This window comes from Ceratotherium simum, chromosome 33 (genome assembly GCF_057802395.1).
Source record: "Ceratotherium simum simum isolate JZ-2026a chromosome 33, ASM5780239v1, whole genome shotgun sequence".
Classification (NCBI taxonomy): Eukaryota; Metazoa; Chordata; class Mammalia; order Perissodactyla; family Rhinocerotidae; genus Ceratotherium; species Ceratotherium simum.
In genome coordinates this window covers 17,207,589-17,222,125 of record NC_141932.1, presented here as the reverse complement: position 1 = coordinate 17,222,125, position 14,537 = coordinate 17,207,589, and the positions used below count along the sequence as shown (strand labels likewise).

At 56.3% G+C, this 14,537-nt stretch overlaps 1 protein-coding gene across 2 annotated transcripts; it reads left to right on the top strand.

The window, feature by feature from the left end:
• The first annotated feature begins 1,678 nt into the window (after positions 1 to 1,678).
• On the top strand, positions 1,679 to 13,944 carry PVR (PVR cell adhesion molecule). 2 transcript variants are annotated; one of them, XM_087421590.1, is made up of 8 exons: positions 1,679 to 1,970; positions 4,677 to 5,033; positions 6,565 to 6,873; positions 8,155 to 8,272; positions 9,019 to 9,167; positions 10,036 to 10,164; positions 11,868 to 11,899; positions 12,339 to 13,944. In XM_087421590.1, exons 1-8 carry the CDS (start codon positions 1,892 to 1,894, stop codon positions 12,408 to 12,410), a joined length of 1,245 nt encoding a protein of 414 aa, XP_087277716.1. In that variant the 5' UTR covers positions 1,679 to 1,891; the 3' UTR covers positions 12,411 to 13,944. The 2 variants fall into 2 exon arrangements, with proteins under 2 accessions (XP_087277716.1, XP_087277717.1); XM_087421591.1 differs by lacking the exon at positions 11,868 to 11,899.
• Positions 13,945 to 14,537: the final 593 nt, after the last annotated feature.

Here is a 14,537-nt window from a genome sequence, read left to right as displayed (position 1 = left end):
CAGAGAGGGCAGCAGGGGACAGGACCCTCCAGGCTGGCCAAAGCCCAAAGGGGGAATTTTCTAGAAAGATATAGGGATGGCACGGGACAAGGGTCAGAACTGCTAGTGGGCCTGGTGGGGGCCATGGCTGGGATGGACATGGCTGGGGACCAGGAGGTCTCCCAGGCTCTGCACCTGAGCATATGGCTCTCTGGGTCTCCGTCACCTCTCAAGTCCCTCGCATCTCGCTCTGTCTATCTTCAGGTCTGTCTCTCTTATCTCTCTTTGTCTCTCTCTCATCTCTCTGACTCTCAGCTTCTGTCTCTATCTTAGTGTCTATTTCTCTCTCCCTGTCTCCCAGTCACTATCTCTGAGCGTGTGTCTCTCTCCATTTCTCTCTCATTTCTCTGTCTCTCTTAGTGTCTCTCTCTCTCATCCTTCTCGCTGCTCTACATTGCTCCATAACCATTATCACCTCCAGACACAATGGTGTTCTGTGTATTAATCTTTTTATGGTCCATCTCCCTCCAACAGAATATGGGCTTCATAAAGGCAGGAAATTTTGTCTGTATTATTATTATTTTTTTTAATTCCCCCCCCCTTTTTTTTTTGCTGGGAAAGATTCTCCCTGAGCTAACATCTATTGCCAATCTTCCTCTCGCTCTTTTTTTTTTTTTTTTTTTGTGAGGAGATCAGCCCTGTGCTAACATCTGCCAATCCTCCCCTTTTCTTTTTGCTGAGGAAGACAGGCCCTGGGCTAACATCCGTGCCCATCTTCCTCCACTTTATATGGGACACCGCACAGCATGGCTTGCCAAGCAGTGCATCGGTGCACGCCGGGGATCCGAACCCCGGGCTGCTGCAGCAGAGTGCGCGCACTTAACCACTTGCGCCACCGGGCGGCCCCCTTCCTCTCTCTTTTTTTTTTTCCTCCCCAAAGCCCCAGTACATAGTTGTATATTCTAGTTGTAAGTCCTAGTTCTTCTATGTGAGCCACCGCCACAGCATGGCTACTGACAGACGAGTGGTGTGGTTCCGCACCGAGAAGCAAATTTGGGCCGCCAAAGCAGTGAGAGCATCGAACTTGAACCGCTAGGCCATCAGGGCTGGCCCTGTGTGTACGATTTTCTGCTGCATCCCCAGTGCCTGGAATACTACCTAGCTCAATAAATGTATGTTGAGTGAAGAATGAATGAATCATCATTCTCATCAGCATCATTATTTGATGATAACCATAAAGCAAAAACAGTAGCTGTTATTGTTGCTACATTTATAGCTGCTGTTTCCTAAGTAGAAACAATGTACCAAGAATTGGCTAAGCAGTTGCTTGTTTAAGCCTAGGAGGTGAGTACTGTTATCACCTCTATTTTTCAGATGGGGAAACTGAGGCCCCACGTGGATCAGCCCGTGTCTGGCTCCGAAGTCCAGGGGTTTAGGCTGAGTGGAAGGACAGCCCGGCGGTTAACAACTCAGCATCTGTCCCCATCACAGGTTCGCATCTCAGCTCTGTCAGTTACCAGCCGCGAGCTTTAGCAAGTCGCTGTCTCTCTGCGGGTCTCAGTTTCCTCGCGTGTCCAATGGGGATCCTGCTGTCGTAAGCCTGCTTGATTGATTCAGTGCCCACCTCCTGCGGGTGCGGCCGGGAGTAAGTGGCCGTTGCCAGCGCAGGCGCGGAGAGCCCAGTCTGCGCTTGGGGAACACGTGCCAGGTCCCTTCCTTCCTCCTCATCAGCCTGGAGGCGAGAAAGCAGAAGGTCTGATCCCAGTCACCAGGCTCTGTCTCTGGCGCGCGGCCCCCGGAGGTCTCCTGGGCAGAAGCAGCTCCGGGGTGAGGACGAGTGGAGGCTGCTGCCCGGCGAGCCGAGGAAGAGGCGCGCCCCTGCCCGGCAGCCCCGCTCCGGGAGGACGCCAGCATGGCCGGAGCCACTCTCTCGGCGTGGCCGCAGCTGCTGCTGTCATTGCTCTCGGTGTCCTGGGCGCCCCTGGGAGCCGGTGAGTGACCCCGCGCAGTCGGGCGGCCCCTGCTCCCCTCTCCCTCCCCAGCAGCCGCGCACTGGGTCTCCTGGGTTCCTGAAGGCTGGGGGCGCTGCCCTTCGCGCGCCCCCCCCACTCCCCTCCGCCCCAGGGTTGGAAGCCCATGGGGCGCGACTCTCCTGTCTGAAAGCCATGGGGACATTTGTGAAGGCTGAGTCATTCTCCAGGAAAAACTCAGCGGAGGGTGATTCATGCCAGGCACCTACCTCCCTGCTCCCCCGTATCCCCACCATCCTTCCCAGACCCCCGCAGCCTGCTGATCACGACACAGGATGCTTGACGTGGGGAAAGGGGGGCAGTGGCACAAAACCCGGTGCGCCTTCTGACGCCAAACATCTGACTCTAAGGGTGTGGCCATTCATTCATTCATGCGTTCATCTCAGACACGTTTATGGAGGGCCTACTGTGCATCAGGCAGTGTTCCAGGGACTGGGGATACAGCTCTGAAGTCAGACAGCCCCAGGGTTGAAAACAGCTTTCCGCATTTAATAGCTGTGTGAGGTCAGGAAAGTTACCCAAGCTCTCTGTTCGCATAAGCAGTGTTGGGGGTGGGGGGAATCCTACCTGCCTTGTAACGAATCTTGGGAGGATGCAGAGCAATGTCTCATGTGGTGGGTAAGAACAACAACGATAATGGTAATTCAAGTGGGCAATCATCATACCCGATGAAGCCAGCATCCCTCATCTCAGCCTTTCCCAGAAGGCGATTTTCAGAACACTGGGCATTTCTCCAGAAAAGAGGTTGCTGAGGCTTAGGAATTCACCAAGAACCACCGACCTAAAGCCCTTTCAGGAGATTCCCAACATGGGTCATACTGTGGCCCCCATTTACGGATAAGGAGACTGAGGCACAGAGAGGGGATTGCCCGGGGCGCCCAGCAGGAAGTAGCAGCAGAGCCTCCTCTACCGGGGCAGGAGAGTCTGGTGCCCGAGAGCTTGGGCGCAGCGTGGGCCAGGCCTAGGGCTGGACCCCGGCTCTGCCTCTCACTTGCTGGTTAGCCCAGGCCAGTGGCTTGCCTGTCCGAGGCTCACTTGGCCCCTCTGTCCAATGAGGATGAAAATACAAGTGCAGATCTCATGGGGCCGTGGGGAGGGTTGGAGGAGACCACACAGAAGGGAGAGCTCAGTGCTGGGTGTGGCTGTTCCATAGGGAACACGCCCCTGAGAGAAAGGCCATTTCACCCAATTCCAGCCTCAGGGCAGCCTTGCCCTGGAGGAGCCCTTGCCCTCTGATGGAGGAAGCCACCAGAGAAGGAGATGCACCTGCCCAGCGCTGCACAGCACATCACTGATAGAGCTGGCACTCGAACCCAGACTAGCGTGCTCACCACTCCCAGGTCCCCTGTGTCCAAACTGTGCCCTCCCTCCACACAGTACGGTCCATGCACCCCTGTCCCCTGCCTCTGGCCTCCTCTTCCTCATAACGACAGTAATGATCATATTCATCTTTATCGAGCACCTGGCAAGTGCGAGTCCCTTTACATAGATTTCATCATTGAGTCCTCCCAGCAATGCTATTTAGTTATAAACACCCCCATTTTATAGGAAACAGGCTCGGGAGTGAAGCCGCCTGCGTAAAGACCCACAGAGCCAGGGTGTGACAGGACTGGGGCCAAAGAGCTTAACTCCTTCCCACCTTCCCCATGATCCTTATTATCACTAATAAGAATGCACAGCTTGGTGTTTACTAATATCTGTAAGAGCCTACACGCATTGAGGACTACTCTGTGCTGGGGCCCTCGGCAGGAAGACTTTCACATGGAGCCTGGTGGAGCAGAGGTTAGGACCTTTGACCGCAGCCTGCCCAGGTTCAAATCCCACCTCTGCCACTTACCCTCTGTGTGACCTGGAGCGAACGACTCTGTGCCTCAGTTTCTCCATCTATAAAGTGGCGCTTTGAGGAGCTGCTTAAGGATTAAATGCTGACAGATGTGTCAAGTACTCAGAACAGCCCCCGATCTGTGTCAGCAACCTGTGTTAACTGTTAACAGATCCATTTTACAAACTAGGAAAAGGAATCTGTGAGGTTAAGGAACCTGCCTGAAGGCTGACAGCGGAGAGCTGAAGGGATCCAAACCCTTGGGCTATAATCGCCCCCCTTCTTGTGCCAGGATCCCTTACAAACATTCTCCCATCCCGGGTCCACAGAGTAATAACAATAATATTGTATTTCGTGGATTCTAAGACCTAGAGTTTCTTCCCCTTTTCCCACCTCTAAATCGGAAACGCTCTAAGCACTTCCGCGGAGTCGTGCTGTAAATGACAGCGTCCCAGTGCCTTTTGGAATTAATTAATGGATGATGCTGGGGTGATGCAAAAGTTCTGGAACTAGACAGCGGTGATGGTTGCACAACATCGTGAATGTACTTAACGCCACTGAGCTGTACACTTTAAAATGGCTTAAACGGCAAATTTAATTTTTTAACCACAATATTTACCACCATTTTAAAAATGGAGGAAATACGGTAATAATAGCCCAGTGAAGCGGGGCGACCCCCTTGCAGACTGAATCCAGCCCCCCTTCCCCGGCCCCTGCCCCATCCGGAGTCGTCCCGCCCCTTCCCTCCCCCCTTCCCGCCCCCCCCCCCTCCCAAGGGGCTCAGGCCCCAGGGTCCATCCAGGCCGGGGACGCCCGGGTGTGACCCGCCTCGCGGTTCCCCGCAGGGACCGCGACGGTGGACGTGCTGGCCCCCGCGCAGGTGCGCGGCTTCCTGGGCGCCACCGCGCAGCTGCCGTGCCGCCTGCAGCCTCCGGAGCGGGACGTGCGGGTGACGCAGGTGACGTGGACGCGGCAGGCGCGGCCGGGCGCCCCCAGCGTGGCCGTCTTCCACCCCGCGCAGGGCCCCAGCTTCGCCAAGCCCGGGCGGCTGGAGTTCGTGGCCGCCAGGCCCGGGGAGGAGCTGCGGGACGCGTCGCTGGCCGTGCGGGAGCTGCGCGCGGAGGACGAGGACAACTACACCTGCCAGTTCGCCCTGTTCCCGCAGGGCAGCAGGAGCGCGCGCACCTGGCTCCGCGTGCTCGGTGAGCTGCAGGGGGCGCGCAGGGGCGGCGCGCGGGGGGCGCGGCGGGAGGGCCTGCCTCCAGAGCCGAGATTCCCTGGGACAAAAGAAGGAGGTGGGGCAGTGATGGGGGACGCGGAGGAGGAGGGGCTGGAGGACCGCAAGATCGTAGGGATCCCAGAGGGTAAGGTAAAGATCTTGGAGACTGGGGGCAGAACATCCCGGGGACGAGGGGCGGCGCTGAGTACTGGGAGGGGGTCTGGGAAGCGGGGTGACCTGAGTTTGCCTCCCAGCTCGGCCGCTGCCAGCTCGGGCAAGTGGGGTCATTTCGGATCCTCCTTTCCTCATCTGCAAAGAGCGTTCGTGAGAACGCGCTGCCCTCGGAAAGCCGTGCTGAGCATCCCAGTTGTTTATCCCGGGGAACCGCCTAGAACACATGGCGCATGAGCGCCTCCTAGCTGTCCGGTCTGGTTACACCGTTTGGAGAGCTGAGACAGACTGGAAGGGAGAGATTCTGAGCCCCAGGAGAGGAGCGCTTCCCCCGCAGGGCCCGGGTGCCCCGGGGCGTTGTCATCCCGGGACGAGGACAGGCCCTCCTCTTGGAAACTAAGACGTCTCTGTGCCTCACTTGCCTCATCTGTGAAATGGAGGTCGCTAGGAGGATTAATAAGAGCTCACAGTCGTCTTTCGCTTTGTGCCAGGTACAGTTCCAAGCCTCGAGGGAGTGGCTTGTGCAAGGTTAGTTCTTGGCACAGTGCCTGGCACACCGCACCCAAGGAAAAGTGGCTCTTGCATTTCAGCAAATCTGGGACTTCAGGTCTCATGGGTTAGGATGAGGGTAACACAGAACCCGTGAGTGAAATTAAAGAGAAATCTGCGGTAAATAACAGCCCAGGTGACGATGCAGAAGGAATCAAGTGAAACTCGGGGTCTGGAAATCCCCAGAATGCTGGGCGAGATGGTTTTGGAGTCAGACAGACCTTATGTGAAACTTGAGTCGCTTACGACTGTGTGACCTGGAGCCAGTTACTTCCCCTCTCAACCTCCAGGGCACGGCTCAGCCGTCCTCTCCTCCAGGAAGCCCTCCCTGACTACTTCCCCCAGGCTCAGGCACCCCTTCTGGGCTCCCCCGTCCCAGCTTTGCCCACTCTGGGTCGTCACTGTCTGGGGAAGTCTGTCTTCACCTTGGACTGTGCACCCTGCGAAGGCAGGGCTGGGGCTGCCTCGGTCATTGCTGGGTCCCTGACATTGCCCAATAGAGCCAAGCAACATTTTCACTTACCAATAATAGTATTTATTGAGTCCTTATTTTGTGCCATTTTAAGAGCTTTGCCTATATATTCTCATTGCCCGTGATCCTGTCATTATCCCCTGTTGACAGACAAGGAGACTGAGGCACAGACTTGCCCAAGGCCACCCCATTGCTCAGAGACAGAGCTGGGGTTTGAACCTGGCCATCCTGTACCCCAGTTAGCCGCCCTCCTCTGCCGCCGAGATGTTTGTGGAGTGACTGCTGGCGAGGCGTGACCCGTCCCTTTTGCTCCTCTCCCCAGCGCAGCCCCAGAACAAGGCTGAGCCCCTGGAGGTCCCGCTCAGCCCGAGGCTCAGCCCGGAGCCCGTGCCCGTGGCCCGCTGCGTCTCCACGGGGGGCCGCCCGCCCGCCCACATCTCCTGGTCCTCGTGCCTCAATGAGAAGGCCAATGAGAGCCAGGTGCCGGGGCCCCTCCCCGGCACGGTCACCGTCATCAGCCTCTTAACCTTAACGCCCTCCAGCCAGGAGGACGGCAAGAATGTCACCTGCCGGGTGGAGCATGAGAGTTTCGAGGAGCCCCACCTGCTGCCCGTGATCCTCCAAGTGCGCTGTGAGTGTGCCCAAGTGTGAGCCAGGGCGGGGACCGCTGCCTCCACCCCCACTGTCTACACTGACTCGCAGGCCACTTGCAATGTCATCCCCAGCATCTGCACCAGCTCCCCTGACTAGTGTCTGCACGCCCCCCTACACTGTCTACACCGGCTCCCCTGGACCACAAACAACACTTGTCCTTCATTGCCCATACCAGCTTCTTAGGTCACAGTCAGTGCTGACCCCCCCGGTTGTGTACTCTGGCTCCCCTGTCTTGTCTATACTGACAGCCCACGCTGTCTATACTGGCTCCCTTGAACACAGTCTACACACACTGCCTACAACGGCTTCCCTGTGCAACTCTGCATTGGCCATGCCCGTGTTGCTACACTGCCTTCCCGTCGTCTACACTGGCTCCTCTGGGCCACAGATAGCGCTGCCCCCATTGTCTACACCAGTCACTTAGGCCACCAGCTATAGGGAGTTGTCACTATTCCCCATGATGTCCCATGACCACTGTCTACCTGGACACCCTGCATTTTCCACACTGGTTCTCCTGGGCACCCTCTCACGTGGACCCACAACATCATCTACACTGGGTCCCCTGAAGAATTGTCTACATTGTCCCCCCCATGTAGTCTACACCCCCTTCTGCCCCAGTATTGTCTATACTGGTTTGTCTGGGGCTAGGTCCTCCTGTGATTGTCTGTGTGGAATACTCCCTCCCGGGCAGTTGCTACACTGGTTCGCTCAGGCACTGTCTACACTGGACCCCCTCAACATCGCCACTGGTTCTGAGGGAGGAGGGGATCTACACTGACTGCCCCCCTCCACAAAAAAAACGCTCTGTCTCGTTGGCCCTGCCCCTGGGGACTTTGGAAAATCTTCCCTGTCAATCAGGTTAGGGATGGATAAGCAGCAGGCTGAAGCAAGGTCATCCAGGATTCTTTTCTGCAGGACTTGTCAGAGCCTTGAATATGCTCCTATGTGTTACGAGTGTCCAAGAGGCCTTTTCTCACAGGACATTCAAGGCACGCCGGGACCTGGCTATTCAGGAAAGCGAGTAGAGAGAGGCAGGACCTCAGAAGCCCTCTCTGCACCCCGCTGCCTCCCACCCTGCCGAGGACTCACAGGCTTCTGTTCTCTGAGGGAACCCGTTGACCCAGACCCCCCCTGGCCTCTCCATCTTGGGCTGTTCCTGAAACCCACTGATGCCTTTTCCTCTTCTGACATGAATCCCACATCTTTAGGCCCCTCTGCAGGCTCCCCGTCTCTGAGCCTGTGTGTCTGTTTCCCCCAGACCCCCCCGAGGTCTCCATCTCCGGCTATGATGACAACTGGTATCTTGGCCGTAGTGAGGCCACCCTGAACTGTGACGTCCGCAGCAACCCGGCGCCCACAGGCTATGACTGGAACACGTGAGTCCTGGTCTGAGGGAGGAGGGGTGGGGGATGGACCCCTGGGTCTGAGGGAGGAGGGGCCGGGGGCCCGGACCCCTGGGTCTCAGGGAGGAGGGGCTGGGGGTCTCTGAGGGAGGAGGGGCTGGGGGCCTGGACTCCTGGGTCTCAGGGAGGAGGGGCCGGGGACCCCGGACCCCGGGTCCGAGGGAGGAGGGGCTGGGGGTCTCGACTCCTCTGTTTGAGGATCAGCAAGGAGGGCACCATGGGTAGAGGCAGGGGCGAGAGAAACAGATAACGTGGTCAGTGGTGTCGGGGCCGTCCTGGGGCCTTGGTGAGGACTTTCCTCTGAGTGAGGTGAGAGCCACAGGAGGGCTCTGAACAGAGGAGGGACGTGAGCTGACTTAGTTCTAACCAGATCTCTCAGGCTGCTGAGTGGGGGGGGAGTGGGATGGGGGCTGGGGTGGAAGCGAGGAGCCCAGTGAGAAGGCGGCCGCAGTGGCCCACAAGTAGGGGGATCGGGCCAGGGCGGCGGCTGTGGAGGCCCCCAGGAGTGGTCGGATTCTGGATTTTGACGGTGGGGCAGACAGGATTCTGCTGATGGGCTGGATGTGGGTGCGTGAGGAAGGGTCAGGTGCCCAGGTTGCTGTCGGCTTACACTGTAGACGGCGTGAGGGTGTCTGCGTTCCTGGCATACAGAGACTGCTCAACCCCGTCACTCGAGGCCTCCAGCAGAGGCCACGTTCTCACCCATCTTTCTCTCCCAGGACCAAGGGTCCCCTGCCACCCTCTGCTGTGGCCCAGGGCCACCAGCTCCTGATCCATACCGTGGACAGTTTGATCAATACGACTTTCATCTGCCATGTCACCAATGACCTAGGGACTAGCCAGGCTGAACTGACCGTCCTGGTCAGAGGTGAGGAGTCCCCTGGGTGGGGAGAACAGAGGGACCAAAGGAGGAGGTCGCAGCAGGATTCCCTCTGAGGTCCCTGGTGAAGGGGGTCCCTCAGCCACAAGAATGCTCTCTGACTCCCATCCTTCCCCTAAGCCCCCTCATGAAAGGGCCAATAGGGTCAGCTTTACTCTCTGTTAACTCAACGACTGTACCATTGGAACCATTGTACAGCCACCTGGATACACTGCCTCTGCAAACCCAGGCTGGGGTAATTGTGCGATCCCTCTGCCCCAGGGACTCAGAAAGGCCTTTCTAAGTACATTAGGCAGAACTCTATCAGTTGTAGTTGATAGAAGAACAACTCAAAATAGTCCAAGCAAAAATGAGATTTTGTTGAAAGTCACCTTCAGGTATGGTTAGATCCAGGTGCTCCAACTGTGTAACCCAGGAACTTTTCTTTACCTCTCTTGTCTTTGCTTTTCTCTATGCTGCCTTTATTCTCAGGCAGACTCTCCCCTCAGGGAGGCAAGATGGCCCTCAGCAGCTACAGGCTCATGTCTCACCAGTTTAGTAATCCCAGAGGAAAGAATACATCACTTTCAATAGCTCTAGCCAAAGTCCCAGGGCTGGCTCTCATTGGCTCAACTGAGGTCAGAGCCCCTCTATGAACCAATCACAGCAGCCAGGGAGAATGGAGTGCTCTGATTGGCCAGGCCTGGGTCAAATTCCCATCTGAGGAACCAGAGGGTGGGGTCAAGTCCACCTGAACCATGTGGACTGAGGGAGGCAAAATGGTAGCTTCCTAAAGGAATGAGGGATAACGTTTGTGGGGCAGGTGAAAACCCCAAAGTCTCTGAACCTAAGCCCCTGCTTCCTTCTTCTCTTCCAGAGGGACCTCCCAGGGAGCAGGCACAATCAAGCTCGTCCCTTGGGAATATCGTCTTCCTGACTCTGGGAATCCTGGCTGGTCTGGTCCTGCTGGGGCTCCTGGTTTCTTTCCTGCTGCTCAGAAACTGCCGTGAGTCCCCTCCTCTTTGACATATTCCCTGCCTGTCTGCCGTGAATGAGCATCACCACGGCTGCCATAATTGAGCACCTACTGTGTGCCAGGCTCTGTGCTAAGTCCTCCACGTGGCAACCTCTCACCAGATCCTCACCCCAGTACCATGAGGTTCCCCGTTCACAGACGAGGACACTAAGACCAGGGAATCTTGTTCGTTGGATCATTGATTCATTTTACAAATATTTAGGGAGTGGGGCAGATCCTGTAGGGCCTCAAGGTCGCAGTAAGGACTTTGGCTTTTAATTCCAGTGACACAGAAGCCCCTGCCAGATGGATGGAGGGCGGAATGACACTGAGGCCCCCGGCTTTCCTCCATCTGCCTTGCTCAGAAGTGACGACTCATGGAAAAAGAGGGGGTGGCAGGAACTGGGACCCTGATCCCGGCTCTAAAAGGGCCTGGTGGTCTCTCATCTCAAGGGCTTTGACAGGCTGTTCCCCTGCCTGGGACACCCTCCCCGTGGTGCCTTCTAGCGAAGCCCTTCAGCTAATTCTGTAACCAGAAGAGCTGCATTTTGCGGAGCCCTCCCTGCAGGCAGCACTGTCTCTGCACAGCCCCTCGAAGGCTCACGGCCACCCTGCAAAGTGGGTCCCGCCAGGACCCCATTTACAGATAAGGGAATGTTTGCTCAGAGAGGTGAAGTTCCCTGCCCACCGCACACAGCTGGACAGTCAGGAGTAGAAGGCAGTTCTATTGACCCCAAAGCTTGTTCCCTCAACCAGTACACAAAACTGCCTCCTCACATCCCAGCTGCAGACTCTTTCCTCCAGGAAGCCCACCCTGATTCCCCCAGAATGAGCCAAGCGCCTGCTCTGGGCACTCCAGCCTTGCTCACCCTCGGTCATCACTGTGTGGGGACTTGCCCTTCTCCCCGGTGGACCAGGAGCCCCAGGAGGGGGGATCTGGAACTGTCACCGTCACAGCTGCGTCCCTAGCACCACACCGCGCTGGGCCAGGCGTGAAGGAGGCGCTTGAGGCTCGGTTTGCTGAACGTTTGTCTCCAGAGCCAGACTGCCCCGGTCTGGGCCCTCGCTCTGCTGCGTTATTAATGATGTCGCCATGGGCAAGTGACTGACTCTCTCTGACTCAGTTTCCCTATCTGTGAAATGGGAGTAACTGTACCTGCTAAGACAGGTACAGCATGTGGCACATTCTGAGCCACATACTGGGTATAGATGACCTATAATTATTATTATTATTATTATTATAAGCTCCATGAGAGCAGAGATTTTGTCTGTTTTGCTCACAGCTGTGTCCCTAGCACCTAGAATGCCCCTGGCACCACCTAGACATTTCCTATTTGCTGAATCAGTCCCTGCTTGATGGTTGAGGAAACTGAGGCGCAGAGAGGTTAAGTCAGTTGGCCGAGGTCACACAGCTCGTAAAGGACAGAGCTGGGGTCTGAACCCTCCCATCTGGTTCCACAGCCCGTGCCCAGTAACTGTTTGTTTATGCTTAATAACTGAATGACTAGCTGGGTGAAGCATAGACCCCAGGCCTGTTTTACACGTGTATAAACCACTAAGGGGAGTGGCTCTCCCATGTCAGGAGCAGAGCGGGGACTTAGAATTCAAGGGGCCCTGGCGCCCACATGTGTCTTCTCCCCATGCTTCCGAGTACTGTCATTCATCCCTGACAACGTCTCCTCGTGTTTCCCCAGGTCGGGACAATTACAGCCCCTCTGCTAACAAAGTAAGTGTGATGAGGGAGCTGAGGAGGGTGTGGGGGTCCCCACACTCATCGCTGGGGGCTTTCTCGAGGAGGGGACAGCCGTCTCCGGGCGCCCACGGTGTTTATCCACAAGCCAGCATGGCCTCAGGAGCCAGGTCCTGGATCTTTTCTCCAAATGCCTCGAGCGGCTGTTCCCAGCCCTTCCTGCCAGGCAGAATCCCCTGTAAGGTCTGCTAAAATGCTGGTTCCTGGGCCCCGCCCCTGAGTCTGGTCTGGCGGGTCTGCGCTGGGGCCTGGGGATCTGCATTCTCCCCACTCATGACCCTGCCCTGAGAAGCGCTGCCCCGGCTCCCGGGCAGAGGGGAGGGGACAGGCCTGTGGCTCTTTGCACGCTCGGCTTCAGCGGGAAGATTTTGTTTGAAGGGATCTTGAGGCTGAAGTTTGAATATCCCCCTTCTAGAATGTCTACTATTCAGTGGTGAACCGTAATGCCAGCTCTCCCCAGGACGCTCCGACAGAGGGCACGAGATGACAGCATCGGGACTGGATGGAGAGAGACTGGATCTGGGGAGGCCATGGGCCTCACAGCAGGACCCTGCCCCAGTGGACGAAGCCTCCCTCCACAGACACTGGCTGCTCCCCCCATGCCGGACCTCAAGAATGTCCCCTCTACCTCACAACACAGTGGGCAGGTGCAAGTTCAGGGGTCCCCCAGGCCCCCCTCGGCTTCAGTCCCTTGTTAGAAGGACTCACAGAACTCAGGAAAGCTGTTATACGCACGTGTAGGTTTATCGCGATGAAAGTGGGAGATGAAGATCAGCCATGTGAAAACCACACATGGGACCCCGCAGGGGGCCACAGGGTCCAGGAGGGGGCTGGCTCGAGCTTCCGGTTGTCCGCTGCCAGTGGAGTCCTATGGACAGCTCCTACTTCTCCCAGCAATGACATGTGACAGCACAGGCAGAGTGTTGCCAGCCAGGGAAGCTCCCCTGAGCCTCAGTGCGCAGAGTTTTTATTGGGGTCGATCCTCTAGACTCGGCTGACCACCCATGTAGTTGACCTTAGTCTCCAGCCCCTCCAGAGGTCAAGCCAATATTGCGTGACCCAGGGCCTCCACCGTAAATTACACTGTTAGCATAAACTATCCGGTGTGGCCCCTGGCCCCAGTAAACAAAGACTCCTGTCATCCAGAACATTCTAAGGGCTTAGAGGTTACGTCCCAGGAGCCAGGGGCAAAGGGCGAAATCTCGCTTTGGGCAAAATGAATCGTTTCCTGCATAGTGGGGCCACGCAGGCGGTTCCAGCTGCCAGAGAATTTTTGTAAGAGTTTGATCTCTGGCCTTGAGCTTCTAAATCTCTGTGGCCGTCGAATCTCTGTGGTTACAAGATCTGTCACTGAAAGAGAGCCAGACGCTGGAGGTCAGCTGCCCGGGGCTGTCCGAGGAGCAGGAACAACTGGTGGACGTGAACCTGGAGGTTGTCAGTTCCAGGCATCTTCTGCCAAGACCCGGGTCCCAGGAGAGCATCTGTAGCCAGCGTGCTGGGGTTGAGAGGACCCTGGGGAAGGGGGGCCGGTGACCCCACAAGGAAAGCAGGATGAGATGCTGTGTGGACACGCTGCCCTCAGACCTGGATGGACGCAGCCCCGGACCCAGGAGGCCGAACTGCTCAGCTGCTGCTGATGTGTTTCCTTTAAGTCTGTGATCTTGGGGGCAGGCACTAGAATCTCTCTTACAGGGAGAACTGTCTGTCGGAGAAAATTCCTTAGGGAGATGAGAGCTTGGCCCAGGATGCTAAACAAGAAAGCTAGGCGTGAGCTGCTTTGCAAGAGAAAATGAGAAGGATTTGGGATACGCTCCGGACAGAGATGAGAGCATGCGGATCAGAGAAAGGATGTGGAAGGGACGGGCCCCAGCGGGATGGTAGGTGTGACGAGGCCAGTGGGGCTCCACAGTGTGGGGAGACCAAGGGAGATGAGTGGCGGATTGGTTACCTTGCTGCCACATAAACACTTGTCCATCCCCAGCCGCCAAACACCTCATTAAAGTTTATTTATTACACCTCGAGTGGCTGTGTGCGAGGGGGTCTTTTGTGGGAATTGAGGAGGGGCTGGTCTGCTACCATGTGGATCGAAGCCAGAGACGTGGAAGCGAGACCCTGAATCAAGAAGACCACGAGGACACGAGTCCCCAGCTCATCTCATTTGTCTCTCTCTCTCTCCCTTTAGTTTTTTTAACTAGGTAATACATAAACATCCCAAAACCAAAAATTAGGAAAAGATTCCCGGGTCCACTTTGAGTTAATTTGCACGTAGGGTCTAAGGGAAAGGCCCAGATTCATTCTTTTGCAAATGGATATCCAGTTTCGCACGACATTTGAATGTAAGTAATGCCACTAGACCGTCCACTTAAAAATGGGCTAAGATGGCAAAAGTTGTGTCATCTCTCTTTTCCCACAATTTTTAAAAATTAATCATGTAATATACCAAAAACCATTTGAAGGTACGCTTTAGATGGGGGGATTGTATTACCACAAACTTAGTGCCTCTAAAAATGCAAAGTTATTCTCTCCCGGTTCTGGAGATCAGAAATGCAAAGTAAGTCTTACGGGGTTAACCTCAAGGTGTCGGCAGTACCACGTTCCTTTCTGGAGGCTCCGG

Excerpts from the sequence above, each read along its gene's own strand:
- PVR (XM_087421590.1), top strand. The coding sequence starts at position 1,892 with ATGGCCGGAGCCACTCTCTCGGCGTGGCCGCAGCTGCTGCTGTCATTG. Across the intron at positions 8,273-9,018 it reads ACAGGCTATGACTGGAACAC|GACCAAGGGTCCCCTGCCAC; the intron begins GTGAGTCCTGGT and ends TTTCTCTCCCAG. Across the intron at positions 10,165-11,867 it reads CCTGCTGCTCAGAAACTGCC|GTCGGGACAATTACAGCCCC; the intron begins GTGAGTCCCCTC and ends GTGTTTCCCCAG.